Source organism: Petaurus breviceps, unplaced genomic scaffold, assembly GCF_028583685.1.
Source record: "Petaurus breviceps papuanus isolate PSGF00001 unplaced genomic scaffold, PetGlider_PUasm1.0 185, whole genome shotgun sequence".
NCBI classification, from domain to species: domain Eukaryota; kingdom Metazoa; phylum Chordata; class Mammalia; order Diprotodontia; family Petauridae; genus Petaurus; species Petaurus breviceps.
Window position 1 is genome coordinate 7,990,691 of NW_027185797.1, and position 27,643 is coordinate 8,018,333.

Sequence of the window (27,643 nt, forward strand, 5' to 3'; positions counted from 1 at the left end):
TGAGTATCTGAGCCCAGATTTGATCCACAGGTCATCCCGACACTGGAGCTGGTGCTCTTACTCACTGAGCCACCTGGCTGCCCCATCCCTGATACTTTTCAAAAGATGCTTTTATAGAACATGCAGCCATAGGTCAATTAAAAAACAAATCTACTTCCCCACCGCTAATGATCAAAATAAATTTGTCATGCATTATTATCTGTATAATGGAAAGGCGGAAGACCAAAGGTATCATTTCTGTCGTGTCTCATCTGTCATGGTAAGCAATAGTCAAAATCAAAGGAAAAAAATTTGACAAAAGTAGTCAAAACCCTAGAAATGTTTCTTTAAAAACAGCTTTTAGGTAATGTACACAGATATAAATACATAGTTCTTAAATACAACTCACATCTGGGTTTTATTATACTCCGTAAAATATACAGGAATCTTGATGTACTGAAAGAGTGCAAGTAAATACAGTATTCAAGCAGTCACTATTTCTATGTACATGCTCATTAATTCTTCAAAAACCCCACAAAATTATCAAATAGATCAAAATACTGTTCTGTGTTTTCACACTTTATGTTCAGAAAACCAGCTGATAATTTACAATGTCATTAAGGTTTCCAGTTTCACAATAAAAAAAGATAGAATAAAAGTGGGAATCAATTTGCTGCAACTTACGGTACTTTCTCTGGACATGCAAGATGGCCTTGCACATCTCTGAACAATTTCATTTGAAAAATGAGTTATGGTTAAAGCAGAATCAAATAAAGTTGTTAACAGCTCAAATCTCGGCTTTCTTTGAAAAGTTGTGGAACGCTCTTCCATTTGTCAGGAAATTTCTGGCAGACAGCTTCCCTCACTCCCTTCCTTCTTCTTCCCCTCAACAGTGGCATGTTATAAAACACACACCTGTCAGGAGCCACATGTTTGTGTTCATATAAAAAAATGTCGCACAACAAATAATTTTTCCAAAGAACCTGACATTATACATACTTTGGGTAATAAGGGAAATTCTTTTTTTTTTTAATATCATACTCCAGGATTTAAATAATGCAAAATAAATGCAATGAGGAGGCATAAAAATAATTTCAGTAACCAATGGACATGTTATAAAAAAGTGGATGAGTTGCTGGAAAAAAAATTAATTTCCCAGGACCAGATAGACAGCTGCAACAGGGTGTCAAGAAATGACCTTCTAATTTGCATTAAGTTTCATTCTCCCCTCAAAGTCTTTTCAGCATATTTAAATAACAATAGCTCAATTTTAAACTTAAACCATCTAAAACTGTGCAACAATAATTGTCTTGGACTCCCCCCCAAATCCCTTTTTTTTTTTACACTGTACATGTATCACCCTGACTGCATCAGTTAGCTGGCTTTCAATTTTAACATTATAAAAGTATGACAATTTTTCTTCAAAATTTTTATCTAAAAGAAAAAACAAAACTTAAAAATACATCTGCTTTCTCTCATTGTACATTTAAATACAGTGTCAGAAGGCTCTCAGATTTTTGCTTATTTTTTTTTTAAAAATCAAACTTTAAAACCAAATTTGAACTTCATTTTTAGAAATATTAAAGTTTGGTTTAGATAAGTTTTCAATTAATCTTTTCCAGTTTCCACAAAAAGTTATTAGATTAAAAAACCTTTAAGCTATTTGGTCCTTTGGCAATTTGCTGTGCAACAATGCCTACTGTACCAAACTTTTATTGCCTTCAGATTTAATTAGTTTTATTGATAGGATTTTAAACATAGCGTCCTTTTATCTTGTACAATAGTGTTGCTTATCTACACAGACTAGCATGTAGTGTCCCAAAATTACGCCTTGCCCCTCCAAAACCAAATTAAACCAAGTTGTTATGATGTTACTTTTAGCTCTGAATGTCAAGTTCACTTCAAGGCTTTATCTAGTAGCTCCTTTTGCAAAACTTGGCTTAAAAAATCCTCTTCTACATGTCAGCATGTAGACCACCCAGCATTAGCCCTCTTCCTCGAGGCTGACTTTGTATTTGAACATTGAGTGCTCTCTGCAAGACAGGACTCATGTCTTCACACAAGCATGGAAGCTGCTCAGTAAGTTTCCGAATCAGAATCATTGAGTTCATCCTCTTCTGTGTATGGGTAGCCATCTTCCCTGCCAATGTTGTTGAAACTGCAGTAAGAGCTGTGCTCACTGCGCATGACTGGCAAGGGGTCAAAGGTGACAGTCTTTGAGGTGCTAGTGTAATGATTAATGGCACTGAACGTTAGGGACGGTATTGTGCTACTTGATGAAATAGGCATCATGGTGGCCAGAATGAGGGCTAGACAATCAGCCACATCCTTATTGGGAGCACAGGCCAAAGCTGGGGTATACCCTAGAATTAAACATAAAAGGAAATCTTTAAAATAGATTTTATTCAAAGTTTCTTGGCAATCATAGGATCACTAATCTTAATATATGCCTAAAAAAACAATGGCCTGAATTTTATACCTGGATGAAACCACGATTTTATTGGTATGCTTACTTCTGCACTGATGAGTATCCCAATCCCTTCATACTTTTTTATCCTGTATATTTTTATGCAGATATCTAAACTTAATTTACAAATATTATTATCACTGAGTGTTAAGGCTAGGACTTCAGAGAGCTAGCTCAATTCTCTCACTGTACAGATGAAATAATAAACAGTGATTTAATGCCATAGAGCTAATTTATTAAGTACTTCTATGCGCCAAGTACAATGTTAAGGACCCAGACATAAAGAAAGGCACAAACATTCATTACCCTCAAAGAGCTAACACTCTTGCCCAAGGTCACATGGCTAGTAAGTGTTAAATGTCTGAGGCCGAATTTGAACTCAGGTCCTCCTGGCTCCTGGGCCAGTGCTCTATTCACTGTACCACCTAGCGGCCCCTAGAGAGCTAACATTCTAACGAGGGAGACAATATGTACATAGCTAGTTAAACACATCATCTATACAGAGGAGACTGAAAGTGAACTCAGAAGCTAAGTCATCAGCATCTGAGGGTCCATGAACGGGCTCCTGCAGGAAGACAACACTGAACTAAGTGGCAAAGAAGGAGCAGTGCATGAATGTAAGAGAGTGCAGAGACGGGAGACGGAGTGTAATGTACAGGAAACAGAAAACCGGCCAGTGAACCTGGTCATAGGGGCAACTGGGTGGTGCAGCAGACAGAACGCTGGGACTAGAATCAGGAAGGCCTGAGTTCAAATCTGGCCTCAGTTACTTATTAGCTGCATGACCCTGGGCAAGTCACTCCACTCTGTTTCCTCATCTGTAAAATGAGCTGCAGAAGGAAATGGTGAACCACTCCAGGATCTCTGCCAAGAAAACTCCAACTGGGTAACAAAGAGTTGGACTGGCCTGAACAACAACACTGGGTCACAGAGGGAACTGTGAAAGGGAAGAAAGTGCAAGAATGGAAAGGTAGGAAGGGGCCAGGCTGTTCACGAAGAGCTGTAAACGGACAGCAGACAACCTGATATCTGATCCCAGCCACCAGAGATGATTTATATTAAAGTGGGGGCGTGGGGGTAGACACTAGACAGAGCCCAGCGTGTGTTCCTCTACATACCAGGCTGGTTTTCTTATGAAGCGCCCACTGCTGCTCAAAGATTCTGGACGATTGTGATAAAGAATGGAGGAGAACTACCCCCTGCCCCCACACTCACACAGCTCTCAGTCGCCTCTGCATTTGAATCCAGGCTGGTGACACTGATCTCTGACTACAAGCTTCGCTCTCTGCCTTGGTGCTGGCGGTCTGCACATGGATCGCTGCCTCTCCTCCCTGTGACCCCTCAGAGTCACAACTCTCTCCAGAACCATTTATCTCAGAGGTTGCTCCTGATGAACTTCTGAGTTCACTTTCAGTCTACTCTGCTGCCCCACTGAAGATCCCAGAAGCAGGGCTGCCAGAGACCCTGGTGGTCACTCAGTCCAAGCCCCTGATCATGAGGAGAAGACAGGGCGCTGTGGCTCTGAATCTGTGATTTCTCCACATCGCTCTGGTCTCATGGCCACAGCACGGCCTCCTCTAAAGCTCCAGTGACTCCCTAAGGTGTCCAGTAAAATACCAACTCTAAGCTTGGCGTTCTAAGCCTCTCTCTGAGCTCCACTCCAAGCTTCTTCTGCTATGGTGCTTTCTATCAAACACGCCACGCCCTATGCCTAGAACTCACTCCTTGCACATTTCTACTTGTTGAAATCCTGTGTTTTCTGTCATGGCCCAGCTGGGGCATGCCTTTCCTCACTGGGTCTTCCTCAGGAGAGGGCATTCTGCCCACATCCCAGTCTACACTGTCTCACAACTGTTTGTCTGTGAGTCTCATTCCCTCAGTCAGACAGACCACAGGCTCTTAGAGAGCATAATGCTGTTTTTCCCTTTTGTATCCTCAACACCAACTGAGTACAGATATAGACATGAATGCCCTGTAATCACAAGGTCCAAAGAACCTCCCTGCTTCCTGAGCCTGGCCACAGACTCTTCTGGAGGCTGGGGGGCTCTAGGGCCAGAACTGAGGCACATCATAAACCCCTATGGATGTACTGGGAACAGGGTCACAACATGCTAAGCCAGGTCACTGCTCTGGGCTCCAAGCAGCTACCCAGGACTTCCAGCCTGCACCTATAGTGGGGGCATCAGGCCATTGTCACTGCAAGTTCCCACAAAGACACAAATCACAGATCCTTGGTACATTCACTTTTTTAAATGAATGTTTCTGATTTATAAAATGGAGTTAAGTTAAACCAACATAGGCTTAAGAACTAGGAAATATTCTCTAGCCAACTGATGAGACACCCTTGTTGGTCTGAGTCTCTCCCCACTCCAATCCATTTTCCACTCAGAGGTCAAGCTGACCCTCCCAAAACAAGGTCTGGCTATCCGGCCTCCCCAACAACAAATGCCAGTGGCTTCCTATGACCTCCAGGATCTGTCCTTCACAGCCTACCTCTGCCTCACCTTTCCACTTCTCTAAGCCCGAACTGCTCTCCACATCCTCTGTGATCCAACGACCCAGCCTTGGGGCATTTCCACGGCTGGCTCTTTCTGCTTATCTCTTAACGTCCCACTTTCTGCAGGAACATGTTCCCAATTGTCTATAATCTCAGTGCCTCCTCCCGGGGTTTATCCTGTCTCTAGCTTGGTTCTATACATCTGTCTGTATGTCATCTTCCGCAATAGGCTGGGAGAGCAGAAAAATAATTTTTTTAACCTTCCTTTGTACCCCCAGAGCTTAATGCAATGCCTAGCACACAGTAGGCACTTAATGTTTATTGACTGACTGACCAACATGGTACAATCACTGTCTACTACATATACCCAATAGCAGAGATTTCCAAATTATTCTTAGGTGCCTCAATTTAAAATATAATTTTATTTAAAAATTAAATTTACTACCTTCTAAAAATAAAAGTAAAGTATAAATTTACATTTTGATGCATGCACAGAATTAATAAAATCAATTCAGATGATAAGTTATAATTATCAACTTTTTTAAGGAGCCTTTATTAGATTTCAGAAATCCTTCAGTTCCTTAGCTGGGAATTTTCTGATTTCTTTTGTCCTATCCTCTTGGTGTTAATATCTTGTCAGCTGTACTCGGAAGAAGCAAGAGCTCTAGACTTTGAGAAAGAGGGACAATATCTGTAAGTCTTGACTCTCTAACATAATTATACGGCCCCAAGGAAGCTAACCTCTCTGAGCTTTACTTTTTTCATTTTAAAATAGGGACTACAAAATTACAGATCCTCAGAATTGCAAGGGCTCCTCAGATGATGCTAGAGGACTACCCACAAATGAATTAAAATCATCTCTATAAAATCCCCGCCAACTGGTACTTTTATTTTGCTTGAAGGACTTCTAGCAAAGGAGAATTCTCTTTCTCTTAGGGTAACCTATTCCACTTTGGGGCTAGCTCTAATTGTGGTATTTTTTTCAACTCTACCAACTGCTTCTATTGCTTCTTGGCCAAGTAAAGAAAGTCCAGTCTTGTTCCTCTGACCAATCTTAGTATGATTTCAAGACCTTTTCTGATCCTGGTCATGCATGTCTATAAGGATCTGATGGAGAAAATTATCCTCCCACTATCTGCCTTACAGGTTTCCTGTAAAGAAAATGTTTTATAAATGCTGAAGCACTACAGAAATATGAGTGATTACCAGCATTATTCAATAATAATGCTTTTGTTCCCCCTTTCCAACCAACAGAAGCTCTCACCTTACACAAAATGCAGATTGCTCCCAAGAACTAAAACATTTAAGTCATTATTTAAATTCAGACTTACATCAAATAATGAGACTCCTTACCATTTTCATCTACAGCAAGCACACTTGCTCCTTTCCCCAAAAGTTCTTGTACTACTACTGTGAGTCCATTTCTGGCAGCAACATGTAAGGGTCTGAAAAAGCAGACAAATGTGGTTGATCAAGAGTAATTCTACAGCAGTACGGAAAAATGAAACACTCTAGTTGACTAAACTGTCACTTTATAAATGAAATGATAAACATGAGCATATGCCCAGAATGTTCAGTGAGACAATGTCAGACCAGATGCCAACACGGTGAATGCAGAGAATGAATCTAGACTTAATTTCACCTTTTCTACTCCAAAGCTGAGTGGATCTCACCTAAACATCCCCCAAAAGTGATCATCTAGTATGTACTTGAATAACTCCAATGATGGGGAAGGGAACTCACTACTTACTAAGGCAGCCCAATCTTCCTTAAAGAAATCTAATTATTTGAGAGTTTTCCCTAATATAGAGTTCAAATCTGTTTGCCTGTAACTTTCACCTGTTGGTCTTTCCTAGAATACCATAAACTCCAAAAGAATTAGAAATAAGGAACACACACAGAGGGATATGGAGCACCTGAATGGCAGGTGTTGAGCTGGCTCTGCCATCTAACTCACAGGAACTTGAAGGCATCAGTGCCGTGTGACAGGAAGAGAAGATAAGCTGGTCAGATGGCAAAAGCCCGGGGCGGCTGCCTGAGAGCTGCTCTGACAGACAGATATCTTACCGGTTTTGAGTCTAGCAAGATTGCCATCTAAGGCCAAAGGAACTCGGGACAACTGCAAGCATCTGATGACAGTCACCATGTCCTTTTACTTCGTCTCTTTTTCACGCTAACAGTCCTTACTGGCTTTGATCAGGAGGATCAGTGCCGCTTCTTCTGGGCACACCCCAGTGTGTCAGAACAACTCCAGAAATGCACAAGCCTGACTGACCGTGTCCCTCCCTGCCCCAGCTTGAGTGAAGTCCCATCATCAGCCTATCACGGCCTGACACCAGCCTGCTCTTCTCACCAAACGCTCCAGGCTCTGGCCTGGCTAGAGTGGCCTCCCGGCCCACAGAAAGGCTGTCCTGACGGGCTGCTCCCCAGCATAGGACAGGCTTCCCCTGACTGCCACTGAAGGCTGGGCTCACACTCTGGAGGGAGACAATGACAGCTTCACGTTCTTTTCCTCCTCAAACCTTCACACGGGGTCGAGCACATGGCAGGTACTTAAGAAATATTTGCTTTCTGACTGGCAACTTCATCTTGTTAGTTTCAATTCACAATTTCAACCTGTCAACATATTCCTGTATAACATTTCTTTCCCCTTATATCTTAGTTTAGTTATGATACATCATCTATACATTCTCCAAGCCCCTACTATACTCAATGCAATCATCTCATTTGAACTTCACAACACTCTGGGAGAAAGGTGCTATTATTATTTCCATTTTACAGATGAGGAAACTAAGGCAAATAGAGGGTAAGTGACTTGCAAAGCATTGCATAGTTAGTCAGTGCTCAAGACTGTATTTGAACTCAGGGGTTCCCAACTCCAGGCCTGGTGCTCTATTTACTGAGCCTTTTTTATATATAAATAAAAAGTTTTATGGATGCTTTTATTTCTTTTTTTTGGACCAGGACTGAGATTTCATTACTGGGCAGCTAGATAGCTCAGTAGGTTCTAATCAAGTAATATACATGTTGGATGAAATATTCTAATTTTTCAAGGCATTTCTTCAAGTAATTATTCTCTCAGCATCTCTAAATATTTAAAAGGCATAAAGAAACATTTTGAATATTCTTATAAAGTTTAAGATTAAAATAATCTTAGGTAACATATTTTTATAGATGGTTCTGGATAAACTATCATTTCAAAAACATTACGAGTATCTTCAGCTGGAAAAAAAACTAAATTTTGCCAGTTATAATAATTTATGAAATATAGCTCTTCAGGCAACAAAACTACACAGACAAAATTCACTCATCACTTTGCATTTATATCCTGATATATCAAAGGGGAAATGAGAAATACTTACGTTTGCAAAGCTGCATTGGTTGCATTGATGAGGTTTCTATCTGTTATCTTCTCCAGGATTAACAAGGCACTAGTTTCATGACCCTAAAAACAAAATCATTAACTTTCTTTTTTGAAAATTTAGTGCCATTCATGACAAATTCTGTGTGTACGGTGTAGTCAAGACTTTACTGTGGTCAACAATGAAAGGGTCTTGATTTTTTTTTTTTTGCTTTTTGGACAGCAATTGGAATTAAGCAACTTGCCCAAGGTCACATGGCTAGTTTTTGTTTTTGTTTTTTTTTTGTGGTGTCTGAGCCTGAATCCTAACTCAGGTCCTCTGGACTCCAGGGCTGGTGCTCTACTCACTGCGCCACCTAGCCGCCCCTTGATTTTTTTTACAGACATTAAAAGGTTAACAGGTTAAGTGAGGGTTTCTACCATCATTACAGTTTTCAACACATCAAAATACTTCTGTTGATACAGATAAAAACTTGATTTAAGTGATTAGTGATACAGACTTTGTTCCAAATCATTTCAAAGTCCATTTTTACTGCACTGTAAAGTACTCTTTAATAATTCTGCATATAGTATTCAGTAATACCACTGCTTAAAATAATGATTTTAAAAAATGAAAACATGTACCTACCTTACTGCATGCCAAATGGAGGGCTGTGTTTTTACTGTTATCTTGTAGAGTCAGGTCTGCATTAGCACTGCTAACCAGCATCTCTGTGGGGGAAGAAGGGAATTAGAGGGAGGGGAAATTGCAGCAATTCTTACAAGAAGGAACATTATCTCAGTATTTTAATCACTTTCTGATTGAAGAATAGAAAACAAAAAGAACAAATTCTCTGAAACAACAGCAATTCTGTTTATAAAATATAATCATTTACAGGAAAACTATTCAACCAGACCTTGGAAACTTTAAATTTCTCAATCAAGTGGGGCAAATTAAAATATCAGTTCAGTGACTAAAAATTTAGTAAGATTTATCAAGTTCAGTAGCAGACACTAGAATTATCAGTACCCTGTTCATTCTCAAAGTACCAATCCTGCCCTTTCTTGTAGGTGGCCACTTTCAACCTCAGGCATTACATTCAATTAATAGGATTTATAGGAATGCTAAAATTTCTAGGATCATTTCTTTACCAACAGTATTTGTCTGTCCATTTTCTGCAGCCATCATCAGAGGTGTTTTCCCAGAAGAATCTATAGAATTCACTTGAGCATTATGGCTGAGGAGCAGCTGCAAACATTCTACATGATCTGTGAAGGCAGCTGCATGAAGAGGGGTTCTACAATAAAGCAAAGTTTGCAATTGTTAAAGTGCCATATTTTTTATTTCTAGAATAAAACTTATCCTTCAGTTTTGCAGAATTTTATAGCTGTGAAAGAATTTTAAGATATCTACTTCACTCATCTTCCCTAATAACCAATTCTCCAATTTTATAAATTATTAAATTAAGGCTGAGAGAGAGGTTAAATTCAAGTTTATACTGCCAGCAATGAGACATATCAGAATCTCTCCTGATTCTAAGTTCAGTACTCTTTCAAAAAATTTCAAAGATAATAATAAAATTGTCAGGGTACAAATTGGTTGACAAATTGCTTGGAACATTCCCTCCCCCCCCCCACCTCCCTTTCTACAATAACATTTATCTGTTAGTAACTCAAGTGAACCTTGAATTAGAAATGAACTAGAACACAAGAAATAATACTTTTACTTTTGTTATTGACCTTATTTGTCTAATAAAAATGCTCCTAGGAGAAAAAAAATGAAGAAATCTTTTCATTTGAACTAGATTCAATGAAAAACATTCAGTGAACAGAAACTGTTTAGGCAATAAAAATAAGTTTCTAGTATTAACAAGTTATCCTGAACTCTAAAAGGTTTAAAAAACACTTCTGCATGTTTACCTGAAAACTGACATTTTAACAACAAATAACAATGTAACAGGAACTAAAATATTAAAAAGACTACTTTTTATGAAAAGCAAAGGATGACAGGTAAATTCCTACCTTCCTTTTGTATCTGTTGAATTTACAATGCCAGTGCCCAATGTATCAATTAACATTTCAGCAGCACTTTCATTGTCATTTATCCTATGAAAAACAATAAGCTGGTTACTCAGGGCTTGAGAGCAATTATTTTTAGTCTTATAAACAAATGTGATTTATTTTGGCTTTCTTACACAGCACAATGTAATGGGCTGAAAGAATTTCCTTCCATTTTCTGGAAGACTTCCTGTTCCAGGAGAAGTTCGACACACGTTTCATGTCCTAAATAAGTTTGAAAAATCAGATATAAAAATCCAAAGTTATTAAAATTAAATGTGTTGTACAGCCTAAAACATAAAACAAAATTAAAAAAAACATTAAAAGTCTATTAAATTCTTAAGGCAGCACACCATGTTCAGGTATCTGGTAATCAGAAGAAACTTTAAAACTCTCTATTCAGAACAGCAGCAGCTTCTCAACATTTTACAATGTTATTTACTATCATGGGCTCTGTTCATTTTTTCTAAGTTTGAAAATTTTTGTGTTGATAGAGTTATTAGTTTGTACAACACCATCTCTGAATACATCCTTTCCTCCTTCCCTAACCATCAAGCTGTTTCTTGAAAGAATTTAAAGAGATAAAAAAGCAGTTCAGCAAAACCAAGTCAAGTCAACAAGTGCTAATTAGGTAAAAACTATGTACCAGGCACTACTCCAAATGCTAAGGATACAGATACAAGCAAAAAGAAAAACAGTCCCTGCTATCAAGAAGTTTACCTTCTAATGGGGAAGACAAGACATAAAATATACTGAATCATCAGAAGGGTGGGGAAAGATGGATGGAGACCTGGCCTGTGTCTTTTCTCTGTATGAAAGTTTCAGGACAAAGACCAGTGAGAGCAATGAGCCACAGGGGCAGAGCAATGCTACAGGGTGACAAGGCCATATATGCTAAGGACATCCTCGGGATTAGAAGGCAGATGAGCTATGCTGGCAAGGTCCAAAGAGTCAAAAGCAGAGCTGGCAGAGGAATGAAGTTTGGCCTGCCTGTGCTCTCCTTAAACCCATCTGTTGTATTTGACAATATATGCAATATTCTCCACTCCAGCAATAGGGGAGGGGTTGCAGTTGCATTTTCTCACCTCTTTTCCATGGCAAATGAATGAGTCTAGTTTCTGAGGCCCAGATTAATTGAATATGGAGAAGTTTATCACCAGTAGGTTGGGCACTTGGTGATGAAGGTATTCCTTGGAGAAGAGTAAAGTGAAGTTGGAAGAGACAGTTTTATTGTATGTTGAAAGACATCAAGAAACATTATTTCATGGGACACTGTCTTCTCATATTGTAAGACTCATAATAAGCATTTGTGAAAAGAACCATGAAAAGGAACCATGAGGCAAGTGATATGGAAAGCTACTGAAGCAACATCAATCTAATTTTTATTTAAACAAGTTGTTGACACTAAAGAAGGAAAAAGATAAGAGAATAGAGGTTGACAATGACTATCATCATTCCCCCCCAAATTTAAAAGATGTAAAGCAACTGCCTTCATTACCAAAAGAGAGAATGAACAGATCAATGAAATGGAATACACCTAAAAAAACCTAGAAAACCAATGTTTTTTTCCCCTTAAGTAGTAGCACACTAGAAATTATGAAAATCAAAGTAAAGATTAACAAAACTGAAATAATACAATCACTGAATTAATAAATTGGTAAATTATTCATTAATTTTATATTTTTTTAAAAAAATAAAAGCAAATTACTAGTACAAGGAATAAACTGAATGGCATCTGGGTGAGAGGAAGAGTAGACAGACAGGGGAATAGAAGCAGAATGATTAAGCACTGGTGCTCAGCACCCTTCTTTCTCACTACCCTCTTCTCTGCAAAAGGTATGAGTTACAGAAATAAATAGATGGAAAACTATAATAATTGTAGACCTCAATGTATCCCTTTCACACCCAGAAAAAAATCTAATAATTCACATGTCTCTCTCACTCTAAAAACAAAACAAAACAAAACAAAACCAAAACAACAATTAAACAAGGAAGGAGTCAGGGACTTGAATAAAATTTTAGAACATGTTAACATTATACAATTGCTAGATTTCCGGCAATTACTAAATGGAAACAGAAGAGTGTACATTATTTCTCAGTTATGCATGGCAACTTTATAAAAACTGGTCATATAATGGGACACAGAAACCACATAAATGGAGAAAAACATAACTGTAGTGCAATAAAATTTTACCCAATAAAAAAACCAATGAATAAAGGATTAAAAATTAATTGGTCACTAAACCACTTAATCCTAAAAAAACTGATGGATCAGATAATTTCAAAGACATTAACAACAATAAGACAACATTGCAAAATATTTGGGATCAGCCAAAGTAATGCTTAGAAAAATTATTCACATTTCTAAACATTAAAAAAAAAAGAGAAAGAACAAATCAATGAATTGGGACTGCAACTAACAAAACAGACAAAATTGGGTGAAAGTTTGAGAAAGAAATAGGCAAGCTTTTATTCACAAATGAAATCTGACAGATCACATCTTTATAGCCACACAGCTGACTGAAAGATGTAGAGACTATAAGATCCCACTGTGCTCAGTGCTTGCTGAATCTATGTAATACTTCATTTGGCAAGGCAAAACATAGCTTGAAAAATCGCCAAAGTATCTCCCAAGCATATGTCAAAGTCATAGAAAATATTCTGAAAGATGTAATAAAAGAAAATTTTCTCTATAACTGATTGGTGATCAAGGAAGGCAGAAAACTGGAAGATATATAGGCTTTAAAAAAGTGGTTGTCACCAATTGTGGAGGACATTCAGCACTGCATCCAAAAAGGAAGTTGAATTCCCTGCAGATATTTAGTGAACATATATATCACCCCTTTTTATTAAGTTTTATTTATGGGCTAAACAAAAATTTTGATCCTATAAATCAAAATTAATTCGATAGTCAAATTTTAACAATGAAAAAAACCCTGATAAGCATTATATAGAACCAGAACTGGAGTGACTCGGGCTTTGGACCAAAATGAGGAGTTTAGAAGATACAAAAGGCACATCCCTACAGTACAGTAGAAAGTGATAAGAGCTGTAGAAGTTTTTAAAATGCATTTTTTTTTATCTCTGTAGGTTTGATCACTCCAGTAGAATCTAAGTTTTTTGAGGGTAGACGCTTTGTATTTTCTTACTCCTCCTTGTGACTTTTTAGAAGAACCAATCTATCTTCTGCCCTATCTCAAGTAGCAATGTTTTTCCCTCATTGAAGGACTGTAATTCTTTAACCCCCATACCAAATGAAGACTCTCTGGTGGGGTAGAAAGAAAAAGTGACTCCAAATCTCGTGGGTAGAGCTAGATGGCCCCTTGGCTGTTCTCTGGATAGTTAGCTCAATCCTTAATGATTATGGAGTTCATTCAGGAGGCTCCACAGCATTCTGGGGCTTGATGAAATCACATGTTACAGTACAAAGGTTCTTTATAAGCCTAAGATTTTGTCCTTAAGGCACTATAGTAATTTGTTGCCCCAACAACCGAGTATCTTATTTCTTCGTATAATTTTCACATTATAATTACAAAGTTGATCTGAGGTTACATGTTGTGTTGTTTGCCTTAGATAGGCATTGACCCAGGTCACCTGCCAAAGTTGTTAAGTATGGCTATAGTCTTATACTTTGAAGTTAGGAACATGAGTGAAATGACTGAAAGGAACAGTAATAAACTGGGTTTACAGTGATTCTTAGGAATTCAAAGCACTTACCGATTGGCTAATAAATTTTCTTTTTTTTTCTTAGTTAAGTAAAACTAAGGAGTCTATAATTGCCCCTCGCCCCCCATATCTGTGTTAAGATAGAAGAAGAAAATTTTATCATTCTTGTTTGTATAGCTTAGGAAGCTGAAACAGTGAGATACAGTAAAGGAACATGGGATTGTAATCTGGGCCTCCTTAGTCACAGAAACAGAAAATCTCAAAATTTTAAAAGTAGTTAAAAGCTTTTTTTTTTTTTTAATAAGCAATCGGGGTTAAGTAACTTGCTCAAGGTTACACGGCCAGTTATTTCTGGGTGTGGTGCTGAGTATCTGAGCCCGGATTTGATCCAGGTCATCCCGATACTTGAGCCGGTGCTCCCACTCGCTGAGCCACCTGGCCGCCCCTAAGCAATTGGGGTTAAGTAACTTGCTCAAGGTGACACGGCCAGGTGTTTCTGGGTGGGTGCTAAGTGTCTGAGCCCAGGATTCCATCTCCAGGTCTTCTCAACACTGGACCCGGTGCTCTTACTCGCTGAGCCACCTGGCTGCCCCAGTTAAAAGCTTTTAAAGAGATTTTTTTGGATAATAAGTCTTGAATTATAGAGAGATGGGGTAGGTAGGAAAAGAGTTTAAGAACAGCAAAGCTAGGCCACAAATTTTCTAGAAATATTTAGTTGAATGAACATGAGAGAAATTTCCAAATTTCTAGAAGATTTTTTCTAAAATAATTTTTATTACAGATTTAATGACTATAAATAAAAACAAAGGAATAATGTGAAATGAGGTAGCTTTGTATAAATTCTATCATCTCACAGCTGCATGACACCAGTGTCTAAAAAGTATAAACGTATACTGTAACACAAAACAAAAATGTTGTTTTTCTGCTTTAAGGCATGAAGACAAACCTCTACACAGTAACAAATGCACTATGCATGATATGTCACAGTATTTTCCAAAGAGGATGACCAAAGCCATAGACCAATTCAAGTCTTTACAAATCTTCTGACAATCTTTTGTAAAATAAATCTGCACACCTTTCTTTCTTTTTAACTTAATTTTATTAACACTCATTTCAAAAACTACCTTTTTTTAAAACCCTCTTTTCTTTAAAAAAAAAAACAACCCAACATTATATTTTTAATAAGCTAATGTGAGAATAATGCAAAACAAAGTTTTTTAAATGTTTTTTTCCACAGCATTTTTCACACAATAAATTATCTCTCTAGGTTTGATCACTTCCAGTAGAATCTAAGTTTCTTGAGGGTAGAAGCTTTGTCGTTTCTTTTGTACTCTAGTAACTGCTAGATGCCAGACATGGCACCCAACCCCAATAGTTGCTATCCTTGAGGAATTTATAATTCTGGGAGAGACAACATGCACATATGCAAGAGGTTTATTAGATATACACAGAAATTAGCCAAGGTAACCCTGGAAGGGAAGCAGCAGCTGAGGAGACCTGGCACTTCTAAGCAATAAATGAAACCAGGGATTCCAAGAGACTGAAGTGAGGAGGGAAAGCCTTTCAGGCACAGAGAATGGCCAGCACAAAGGCAGCGAGACTGCAGGAACAGCAACGTCAAACTGAGTTTGTGGGCTCTGTGTAATATAATGTCTGTAGGTTGCCCACTCCATGAAGACTGAATAAAACCTGTTCTTCACATTGTAAAAGAATACTTTACCATTGTAGCAGGCCCAGTGAAGCGATGTATAGCCATGATTGTCTGCTATGGCAGGAACGGCATCTGCAGATGCAGCTGCCTGTAACAGTGCTCCAAGAACACCAATATGACCACAGGCTGCTGACAAGTGTATGGGTGTCCGACCCCTACTGTCCCGCAGTAAACACTTGGCACCATGTTGAAGCAATGCATCTACACATTCTTCATGGCCTGTAACTGCCTAGAAGAGAAGTAATTTGCACACTGGCATAATTATATGAGTTAGAATATGTCGCCCCAAATCACAAAAAGCCACTATCATTCTTAACTCACCTTAAAATGAAATATTTTTGAAAGTATTATCATGACTGGAAAAACGGTCATGCTCCTGACAGCCTTATGTGAACTCATGATTGCTACCCTTGTTTTTTTTTAGTTCAATGAGAATGGTTACAAATTTTTGTTATAAAACCAAAATTAGATTAATTCAGATATTTTTATTAAGAAATGCCCTAATTAATCTGGCATATTATAAAGAATTGGGAAAACAATTGTGAGAAACCAAAGAAATTTCAAAAAGTGAAAGAATTCAGAAGAGAAAAGAAAGAGGGGAAGGGGGGAGAATGGACTAATTATAGCTGTGACTCTATCATAAATCATCCCTGTGGGTATTAGTTTCTTCATCTATAAAATAAAGGCAATGGGCCAGATGACTTTAAGTTCTATGTTTTCAGTCACTGGGCATTTTCTTATCTAAAATTAATTAATGTGGCCTGATGAAATTGTACACTATGACCTGATAACTCTTTCCAATACATAGGTGAATTATTCAGGGTTACCTGATGGTAAAATTAAATGAAAAAAAAATGAGAGGCAACAAAATTCAATCTACTTCTATGTTACAAAGAAAAAAACATTTTTTTCTTACCCCTCTATGCAATGCTGTTCTTCCCCACTTATCTTTGGCATCTACATTTGCTCCTTTGTTCAGTAGTGAATAAACACAGTCTGTGTGTCCATTCAGAACAGACAGCATCAGGGGAGTCCTGAATAACATGAAAGAAAGAGTAAGATGTACAAAAGATTTAATGATGTTACTTAGCTTCCTTTCTTCTACTGTATGGAAAATGAACCATAATAGTACCTTTAAATTTTTCTAAATGTAGATATTAGAGATATTTTATATGTCTGCATCTTTTTTTTTGCCTTTTGGAGGGCAACTGGAGGTTAAGTGACTTGCCCAAGGTCCTACGGCTAGTTTTTGTGTTAAGTGTCTGAGGCCAAATTTGAACTCAGGTCCTCCTGACTCCAGGGCCGGTGCTCTATTCACTGCGCCACCTAGCTTCCCCATATATGTTGGCATCTTAAGAGTACTATAATTCCAATTATAACCTTCAGTTACGCAGTTTGAAGTATATACAGCCAAAAATATAAAATACATGGGAATTCATATCCAAGAAAGAAAAAAGTGAAAAAGTATTTGTTAAAACTTACTGTCCATTTCCATCTTGAATGTCTACTGCATTCTGTGGCTCTGCATTCCCTATTAATAACCGTAAACACTCTGAATGACCATTGGTTGCTGTAAAGTAAAATATAAGGTTAATAGTGGAAATAATCATAAATAATAATGATAGGGTTAAGAATTTAATATTAGAGCAAGTTATCTGGAATTTAATAAGACACAATCATATCTGTTCCTATAAACTATGTGCAGGTGTTTTATGGATTACGTAGGGAGGTCCTTTAAAGTAATGACAATGATAAAAGTTACCCATTTTCACCTCTACATCTAGAATTCTATCATCCTATGGACCTACCTACATAGAACAACTAAACAACACCCAGAGCAGAAAAAAAAGTAACACCAATCAAATACCAACTTTAGGTCTTAAGCCCCCATGTATACTGTCAAAGAATTACAAATAATAGCTCACTTAAAAGTTTGAAAACTACTGTACAAATATCATTTGATCCTCACAGTAATCCCATGAGGTGGATGCTATTATTATCCCCATTTTATAGGTTAGTAAACTGAGGCAGGCAGAGGTTAAATGACTTGCCCAAGATCACAGTCAGTAAGCATCTGGAGGTTGGATTTGAATTCAGGTCTCCCTGACTCCAAAGCCCAATGCTCTGTCCACTGTGCCACTTAGGTGCTTACCTTCTTAGAATTGGAAGGTACTTAGGATGTAACTCCCTTATTTTAAAGAGTTAAGTGTGGCCTGGAAAGTTATAATAATTCGCTAGTGGCCAGACTAAGGCTAGAACCAAGTGACTCTACAGTGTGTTTTCTATTTCACTATTGTGTGTGTGTCTGTTAGTGAAGTGGATGCTGCAAAAGACTCTGTGGTACATCAGATGGAATCATTCCTCCAGTAACTACCAACCCAGACCTCTCGCTGCTATGGTGCTTTGCCCCAAACTTTTGCTCAGGGACCAGTCTGTCGGCTGCTCTTACTCCCTAGAAACCAGTGAATGTTTTACACTGTTGGGTTTAAGGATTCTGCATCTCATATCTTCAAATTGTTCCACTTCAGCTTTTCAGATGTTTAGGAAGGGCCTGGAATCTAACAGAGAAAATGACACGTGTGCCCAATGATAAGGAGTAAAGCATGAAGATCTCGTGTGAGCTTCATCACATGTCCAGGAGCACGACTGTGCTGGGAGAATGGCTCCATAACAGCTGGTGTCTAAGATCTCACAGTCGGGGAGCCTGCCTGGCCACCTGATACAAGGCTGTGCAGATATTGGGGATGAGTCCTTCAGTCTTTCAGACATGTCATCTTGCACGGAAGGACAGACCAGATATCACTACTTTTATTTAAGTATTCAGGTGAGTTACTAAACACGACATGTTGACCTTGACCACAGACCTACGGTGACCACAATTTTCAGACCTGAGATCACAGCAGGCAGGCCGACAAAGAATAATCCCTATTATAAAATTTCACTAAAAGCTTAATAATGCATTTTCTTGAAATTAAGACTAACTTGGCAAATCTGATAAAAACAAATGCTATTTGGTGCTTCAGCTTGATGCTGCTAGAAGACCTGAAAGACTAAAATGCTTTACTAAAACTATTTACATCAGATAAACCAGCATCATGAATGGCTTTATAACTTATCACAGGATCACAGCTCTGGAGCTAGAAGGGAAATGAGAGGCTATCTAGAGCGACCTCTCATTTTGTAGATGAAAAGACTGAGGACCAGCAAGGTAAGTGACATGTTCAACATCTCAGTCAGGTAAGCATTAGCTCTGGGATTGAATCCAGATTCTCTGATTCTGACAAAGGTAAGAATTATCCTCAGGTTAGATATTAAAGCACAGTGGTGCAAGCAGTCTGAAGGATCACTCAATACAACGAAAATAAAAGTCATGCTGAGAGCTGCTCAGGGAACTGGTGTGGGCATACCCGCAGCATGGATAGGCGTCCTCTTGACCACATAGTCCTTGACTAAGATGGAGGCCCCCTGATTAATGAGCACGTCCACACATTCCACGTGGCCTTTAAAGGCCGCAAGGTCTAGGGGTGTTCTCCCATTGTTGTTCCGCACGTCAAGGTCTAACAAGGATTGTACCAACACTTCTAGGGCTTGATGGTGACCATGATAGGCCTGAAAGAAAAATGTTTAAAATACACATCAAATAAGAGTGACTTTAAATTATTTTAGAAAGCATAAAAGAAATACTTTCTTTATGTTACTATGTTTTAGATAAATCTTAAACATTTCATATTAAAAATTCTTCTAACTAAGCTACATATTTTATTTAAAATTGTTAATACAGCATATAAAACTAATACCTTAGGTTTTTTTTATAGATGGAGAATGCAGCCTTCAGGTTAACTTAGTTAACTAAGAGAGCATGGCATTTCAAGTCAAGCTGTTGTATTTAGTTGTTTCTATTTGGGTTTTTCTTGGCAAAGATACTGGAATGGTTTGCCATTTCCTTCTCCAGGCTCACACAGCCACTAAGCATTTGAGGCTGGATTTGAACTCAGGTCTTCCTGACTCCAAGCCCGGCACTCTAACCACTACAATGCCTAGCTCAAGACAAATTATCAAACACTTATTATTTATCTTGTGCTGGGTATACAAAGACACAGTGCCTGAAATACAGTAAGACCTAAGTAAATGTAAAACAAATAGTCCTTTTCCTATAATGAAAAACTGTCCCGAGAAGGAAAGTGGCTGTTGGATGCACCAATTAAAAACGTTTTCTTCTGTGTGTTGTTATATTGGTTGATCCATCTCTTAACTATATACTTTTGTGAACAAAATATCTTGATAGCCCAAACACCAGAGTCAACATAGAGAGACCTTACAAGAAATATACTCTTATCAGGTAAACAGAAAGTTTCAAAAATCCAAACAAAGACAAGTATCTTTAAAAAAGTTTGACTGGGAATAGGAAAGATCAAGAGATGCTCTGAAAAGCAATGAAACACTGCAGAATTTGTTAAAAAATAATTAGTCCTAAAAACGTCAATCTCTGGCTCTCTAAACTACCAGGATAAAACCAGTTTTTCCCTTTCAAAATTAACCAGCCTGGGCTTTTGCCCCATGCCCCATCCACATCATAATGCACATGCTTCATCCAAAGACTAGATTAAATACAGATTGGAAAAGAGATTTTGGAAAATTAACATAAAGCTTTTCCTTGATAAAAACTTATGAGTTATTTACATCGGTATACAGAACTCTCTCCACAGAGCAACAATAAGACTGTTTTCAATGTTAGCTTTATGTTTTTCTCATGATGCAAATGGAGAAGACATTTCCTGAATTACTATGGAAGAAATTCAACTTATCCATAGCACCACTGTGGTAAAGCAGAACCTGATAAACTGTATGTATTAGAAGGGAAGAGATAAGAGTCCAGATGTTCCCATCCAATAATGGGGTAATATAAAACCAATAAATGGGAGTCCATTTTTGAGTTTTTTCCACTTTTTATTTAGAAAACTTGCTGTCTCAAAGCTTTCTCCACTCTCCTCGTTTCCATCCCGCCAGCTGGACCATGCCCCCTCAGTCTCCATGTGCCTCCACTCAAGGCTCTTGCTTACTTGGATGGTCCCTCTTTTCTATGTCACTTGATGATCTAACCGGTCTCATGGATTTACTTATCATGTCTATATTGATGAATACAAGTTATTTCTCCAGTCCAAACCTCTATCTTTATATCTATACTCGTATCTTCAACAGTCTTTTAGATGTTTTGAACTGGAAATCCTGTAGACCTCTTAAGTCCAACATCTTTAAAACTGAACCCATGACATTTCCCTCCAAACCCTCTCCTCTTCCTAATTTCCCTATTTTTTTGAAGTGCACCACCATCCTCCCAATTCACTCAGGATCACAAACTATGGGTCATCTTTGATTCTGACTCCCTCCCCTCTCTTACCTCACCCATATCCAGTCAGCCGCCAAGTCTGGTCACTTCTACCCCTTTTTGTCCTCCAATGCTACCACCTCCCAGGGGCAGGAATGCTCATACTTGGAGTACTGCAAAGGCCTGCTGGTTGGTCTGCCTGCCACAAAGCTCTCCCCTACTCCAGTCTAGCCTTCACTCAGCTGTCAAACTATTTTCCTAAAACACAGGTCAGACCACATTATCCTTCCTCCCCATTACACTAACTCCAATGGCTTTCTATTATTTCATAATCTGATCCTTTCCTATTAAAGGAGGCAGAAGAGAATGACATCAAGAGCACAAGAAGAAGGCCTAGTGTTGGAAAGCAAGGGGTTGTCTTATCCTTCAAGATGGGGCTACTGTGATTTGAAGTGTAAAATTGGGGAGAAGAGGGAGGTGAAGAATGGTCTAAGTTTTTATAGTGAAGGTCATTGGCTGAAAAATTTTATGTACATGCTCCATTTTCTTGGACATGCAGAAAGCATGAGAGAGAGAAAGAGAGAGAGAGAGATGTGTAATTAATTACACTAGAAAGGTAGGCTGAAGCTAGGCTGCAAATGGCTCAAAATAACAAACATAGGATATCACACAGTTTATCAATATGTAGTAGGTATAATATTGGTCAACAGTGTAAGTATAAATATAGTATAATAGTATAATACTGGTGAAAAGTATAATATAGGGAAAAGTTTAGAATAATCTCTCTGAAGAGTGGTATAGAAAATTAATCTGAAAAGAGTAAAGGAAATAAAAAACCCAAGGAAGGCCACAAGGAAGCAGGGAACAATAGCCATCCAAATGAATTATATGAGTCAAAAGGACTTCTAGTAATGTTACTATTAAAATACTCAGCTATGGAAAAGAAGCAATGCCCTGTAGACAGGTCCTAGTACCCATCTGAAGCTAAGCCTCAAGAACAATTAAAATTACGAATAAGAGAAGAGCATAAGGAAACAAACATTTGTCAACTGTTTTGCTTTTTCCCTCCTGTCCTTCCTTCACATGGGAATATAGCAGTAGCTAGTGGTGTAGTGGAGGGGTCATACAGAAAGGCCTCTTTGGGCAAGCTGTCAGAAGCTGCATACAATTTCCCAGTTAGTGTATAAACCACTGCCAAGATGGCTGGGCAAAGAGTGCTCCATATATACTTCAGTGGCTCTCAACTGCAACTTTAGAAATAGCCTGTAAATTTGTTGTTTTTTTTAAATAAAAATTGCTATTAAATGATTAGGAAGCACAAAAACGTAAACATGATAACAGCACCATAAGTCTTTGGGAGAATCCAATGAGGTGACACTTGTGGAACGGCCAACTTAAAAATCACTGTGTTTGGGCATAGTAATATGCAAACAATCATTAAGTGCCTATTATTTCCCCTCTCCTCCCACACACACAGTAGGTCTTCAGACCATTTACCCCTGCTCTGACTTCACTTTCCTCCCCCTTTTCATTCCAACCCAAGAGGTACCTGTTCAGCTCTATACTGTTCTCAGCTCTCAAATCCCTCACTCCCTTGTCCTATCCCCATTCATCTCTTGCCAGTGTTAGCCCTGGACTACTGCCGCCACCAGTATCCTCTGCTACTGAACAAAGCTGGAGAAACACACAACCACCCGACAGGTATCGTACAAATTCACGTTATCCAGCCTCACCTGGGTTCTTACTACGAGACGGTCCTTTCCAGTCTTCTTCCCCACCACATACTGGATCTTCAATTTGGTGACCCTGGCCTCCTGTCTGCTCCACAAACAAGACCCTCCATCTCTCAGCTCCAACACATTTTCTTCGGCTATCTCCCATGCCTGGAATGTCCTCCCTCTTCATTTCTGCCTACTAGTTTTGCTACCTCCCTTTAAATCCCAATTAAAATTCCACATTGTACAGATGTTTTCCCCAACCACTCGTCCTAACACCTTCCCTCCATTACCTGTTTTCTATTTATCCTGTCTTTGGCTTGTTTATGGCTGTCTCTCTCACTAGACTGTGAGCTCCTTGAGGGCAAGGACTGTCTCTTGCCTCTTTCTGTACCCCCAGAGCTTAGCACTGCACCTGGCCTATTTTGTGGTTGTTCAGTGCGTCCAATTCTTTGTGGCCCCATGGACAACACTGTCCATGGATTTTCTTGGCAAAGATACTAGAGTGTTTTGCTATTTCCTTTTCCAGTGGATTAAGGCAAACCATGGTTAAATGACTTGCCCAGGGTCACACAGCTAATATGTGTCTGAAGCTGAATTTGAATTCAGGTCTTCCTGACTCCATTTATTGATGGAGTCTCTTTTGAGACTATCTAATGAGTCATGCAGCTGTCTCTCTATCATGCACATAGCAGGCACTTAATAAATGTTTAATAATTGACTGTTTCCCCCTAATTAATTCCCCCTTACTTTCCACAGAAGTTATTTGAAACCTTCTTTTTCCTGTTCAAGCCTCTGATAAACCACCACCCCAACCTCACTAACTTTCATTTGGTTGAGGAATTTTGGCCTCTTACTTTACCTAAGAAACTGAAGCTATTATATGAGCTGCCTTTACTCTTGACCTTGAAATCACCCTCCAGTCTCAGACACTGGAGTGCTCTTCTCCTGGCCAAGGCCAGCTATCCTCCTCCTCCTCTCGATCCCACCCTCTCCCACTTTGTCCAGCAGACTGCATCCTGAACTATTTCTTTCCCTCTCTCTCAAATCCTTATCCATCTTTAAAAAGACTTTCACCAGAAACTACCATCTTATATCTCTCCTGCCTTCTCAGCCAAACTCCTCGGAAACATGGTCAATACTCGATTGCTTTCACTTTTTCTCCTCTCTCTTCAACCCTTTACAAATCTTGCCTCAGGCCTCTTCATTCAAATCAAACTGCTCTCTTCAAAAATACCAATATAAAGCACCATTTTCAGAAAGTCCTTCTGAAATCACCAACTGTTAATGTTCTTCCTTCTGAGCTACTTTGTACGTACCTAACAGTGTATATTTGTATTTATTCAATTTATTTTTACACTATATGGAGTTATGTGTACCTGCTATCTCCCCAATCAGTATATAATCTCATTTGCAAGAAGGAATTATTTCATTCTTTATAATTGTATCCCAGTATCCAGATAGTAACCAGCATGTAGTAGGCATTTAACAAATGTCCTCTGGATGACTGAAAGAAGACAGAATACTTGGAGAAGAAAAAACTAAAATCTGAATAGAAGAGGAAGCAAGTAAGGTTGTTTTAAGTTTGTTATTTTTAAAAAATCAACAATCTATTTTCATTCGCCTTTCCCCTACACAGTTACTTACATGATGAGGAAGGAGGCACAAACAATGTCATAAATACCTTCAAGATCACTTAGTTGAGCCTTTCATTTTCTAGATGAGAACACTGAGGACTAGGGATGTGAAGAGAGATGCTCTAGGTCACACAGACAGTCAGACATGCCACAGAAATTGCAGAACCAGCCTTTGGCTGGAGCCAAGATGACAGAGCAGCAGGAAGGTACTGAGTGAGCTCACTGCCTCCCATCCCACCACCCTAAACAAAGAAACAACAACTGCGACAACAACAAAACAACAAGCCTCCTCCAGAGAGATGGAGAAAACGCAGCAGATCAAACCCTGACAGAAGAATCCAGAAAAGGTGAGTTATTTGTCCCGCCTAGGTCAGAAGAGAAGTATGTGGACACTGGTCAGGAGCATGACACATATGGAACATCATAGTGGCAGGGAGGGACTATGCACTGTGACGGGCATGATCTGTGAAGGGGTTGGGGGCCAGCTGGTAGTTCTGTTGGCCACTACCCAGCTCTGGGTCATACATACAGGACAGATTTGAGTTTTGATGATCGTAAGAGAAGATGAGAGAAAATCATTTCACATAACCAGGGTGTACAAGAGAAAGGCTATATAAGAAGGAGGGGTGTGGAACAGCCAACATTCCAACCTCCCTCTTCTCTGAACTATTTAAAGGAGGGAAACACACACGTGGTTGGGTATGAAGGGAGCCAAGACATCTGATGCAGGAATCAGGCTGGTCCTTGATAACTTAGGTCTGGGTTTTCCAGTGATGTGACCAGTCTGCACTGTCTAGTCCTGATTTTCTTTATGACGCGGTTGTAAACCACAACTTGTCTGATATCCTGAGATCCAGGGCTCTACCCTGTTCTGGGATTCTGGCCAGAAGATGTTAGCTGTCTTCTATGATTTTTTTCCCCCCTTTTTTGGGGAGGGCAATTGGGATTAAGTGACTTGCCCAAGGTCACACGGCTAGTTTTTGTGTTGTGTCTGAGGCCACATTTGAACTCAGGTCCTCCTGACTGCAGGGCCGGTGCTCTATTCACTGCACCACCTAGCTGCCCAGCCTTTTATGATTATTATACATTTTTAGATACTATTCTTATGGCTTGGAAACATCAAGGACACGATAACCATCAAGGCCTCCTTGACATCACTGTCTGGCATCCTAAAACTGAACAAAGCAGTATTAGAAAGCCTAGTGACCTATAGTTACCTTCTTGTCTCATTACTCTATAAAAACCTTGCTCATGGTATCAGTAAACAGACTGAACTGCTGCTCTTGCCTGGCCTACGATTTCAAGTCACACTTCCATGGTTCTGTGCGTCATTTTAGAGCTGGCATAAGAAACCACTCAGTGCTCACCCTACACAGGTACAGAACGAAACAGGGAAATAGGAGGACAATAAGAGGAGGGAGGGCATATTAAGAGAGCGTTTAGCCCTTAGCAAAACAATCTCCAAGTTAGGATGTACAAAAATATTTAGAGTTGTTTTTGAGGTGGCAAGGAATGGAAACCTGAAGAGGTGCCCAGAGAGGGGGAACTGGATAAGCAAGTTATGGTATATAAATGTGATGGAATACTGTAAGAAATGTTAAAGAGGCTTGGTTCAGAGAAATCTGGGAAGACTTATATAAACCGATGCAGAGTAAAGTGAACCAAACCAGGAAAACAATTTTAGACAATAACAAAAATATGGCAAAGCCAAACAAGACTGAGTAAATTAGTAACTATGATCAGTGTAATTAATGATTCTAAAAGGCTAATGAAATATGCCGTCTACTTCCTGATAGAGAGGTGAAAGACTCAGACTGCAGAATGAGATCCATTTTTTTTGGACATGGCCAATGTATAAATTTGTTTTGACTACACATGTTTGTAACAGGGGAGGGGGGAGGAGAAGAGAGATTTTGGTGGGAATATGAGAAAGCAAATTTTCTTTCTGGGCCTCAATTTGCTTATTTGTAAAATAAGGGGGAGACCACCAATGCAGACAGATCAATAAGTATTTTGTAACCTATAGGAAATTGCTTAGGACAATGACTTAAGTGAACTGTTCAAGAATATACCACTTGTATGTATTTGGTATGGGGGGAAGTGATGTCTCAAACCCAGTGTATTTTGACTCTAAGACTGCCCTGTTATTCATTATATCAAATGGTCTCTTACATTTATATGCCTTAGGAGAGTCTCTCCAACATACACACACTCTCTCTCTTTCTCCATCTCCCTTTCTCTCTCTACTTGATCCAATTAAATATTATACTGAAATAATTGAAATTGTGGAACACCCCCTAAAGGGCAATGGAAAGATATATGGTAGGCAGTAGATATGAGCATGAAGATATACTGGATATACATATTTATATGTACTATATTCATTGTGCATATACTGGTATACATAGTCAAAGAACTGTGTATAAAAAGTATAAAAGAGATCATCCAAGATACATATAATGAAGAAAGAAGGTAGGTTGGTCATCTGCTTGGCTTAGACCTCTGAGCCCCTGTATTTGTATGCGTGTAAACACATACTCTCTATCTGCTCATTTTATTTCCATGGAATGATCTCAAAATAATTTCATATGATTTTATGAATACATGAAAAATTCATGTGGAAAATAAAAGAATGAAGTAATTTAAGGAAACAATACTTACAGCTAAGTGCAAAGGGCTTATTGGTGCTCTGTTATCTGAATCATTTAACATATCCGTACTGGAGGTTTCCATTAGCTAAGGAAAAAAAGGTCAGATTTTAAATGTGAAAAATGTTGCTTCAAAAAACACACTAGAAATAAGTAACTATTATCAATTTTTTTGGGTGCTTTTTGGAGGTGGAAGGCAAGGCAACTGGAGTTAGGTGACTTGGCCAACGTCACATGGCTAATAAATGTCAAATGTCTGAGGCCAGATTTGAACTCAGGTCCTCCTGACTCCAGGGCCAGTGCTCTATTTACTGAGCCACCTAGCCTCCCCTATTCTCATTTTTTTAAAAAAAAGTTTCAGATTTTTATTTTTAAATTGAAAATTTTTAAATCTCCATTAAAAGTGTCTGAAAAATGAAAGATTTAAAGCTAAAAAATTTGTAGGACTGAGTGATATTTGAAGATATACCAAATACAAGTTGGAGGGAAGCAACAAACTGTCACTACTACTTCAATTTTTCCTGTTATCACGGTTCCCTCGGATCATTTCGTCTACATGTAACATAGTAGGTACGGGCCCAGTTAAAGCCATGATGACT

General features: G+C 38.8%; 1 protein-coding gene across 3 annotated transcripts in view; it reads right to left on the minus strand.

The window, feature by feature from the left end:
• Positions 1-378: 378 nt before the first annotated feature.
• Positions 379-27,643, minus strand: part of ANKRD28 (ankyrin repeat domain 28) — a 195,667-nt gene continuing 168,402 nt past the window's right edge. For all 3 annotated transcript variants that reach the window (XM_069088417.1, XM_069088416.1, XM_069088418.1), the window contains 12 exons: positions 27,058-27,132; positions 19,126-19,327; positions 17,201-17,288; positions 16,635-16,752; positions 15,728-15,947; positions 10,479-10,566; positions 10,306-10,389; positions 9,436-9,581; positions 8,933-9,015; positions 8,306-8,388; positions 6,297-6,388; positions 379-2,342 (listed from right to left, as the gene is read on the minus strand). In XM_069088417.1, coding sequence (XP_068944518.1) covers positions 2,056-2,342; positions 6,297-6,388; positions 8,306-8,388; positions 8,933-9,015; positions 9,436-9,581; positions 10,306-10,389; positions 10,479-10,566; positions 15,728-15,947; positions 16,635-16,752; positions 17,201-17,288; positions 19,126-19,327; positions 27,058-27,132 — 1,566 coding nt within the window. In that variant the 3' untranslated portion in view covers positions 379-2,055. The remainder of the gene's footprint in view (positions 2,343-6,296; positions 6,389-8,305; positions 8,389-8,932; positions 9,016-9,435; positions 9,582-10,305; positions 10,390-10,478; positions 10,567-15,727; positions 15,948-16,634; positions 16,753-17,200; positions 17,289-19,125; positions 19,328-27,057; positions 27,133-27,643) is intronic.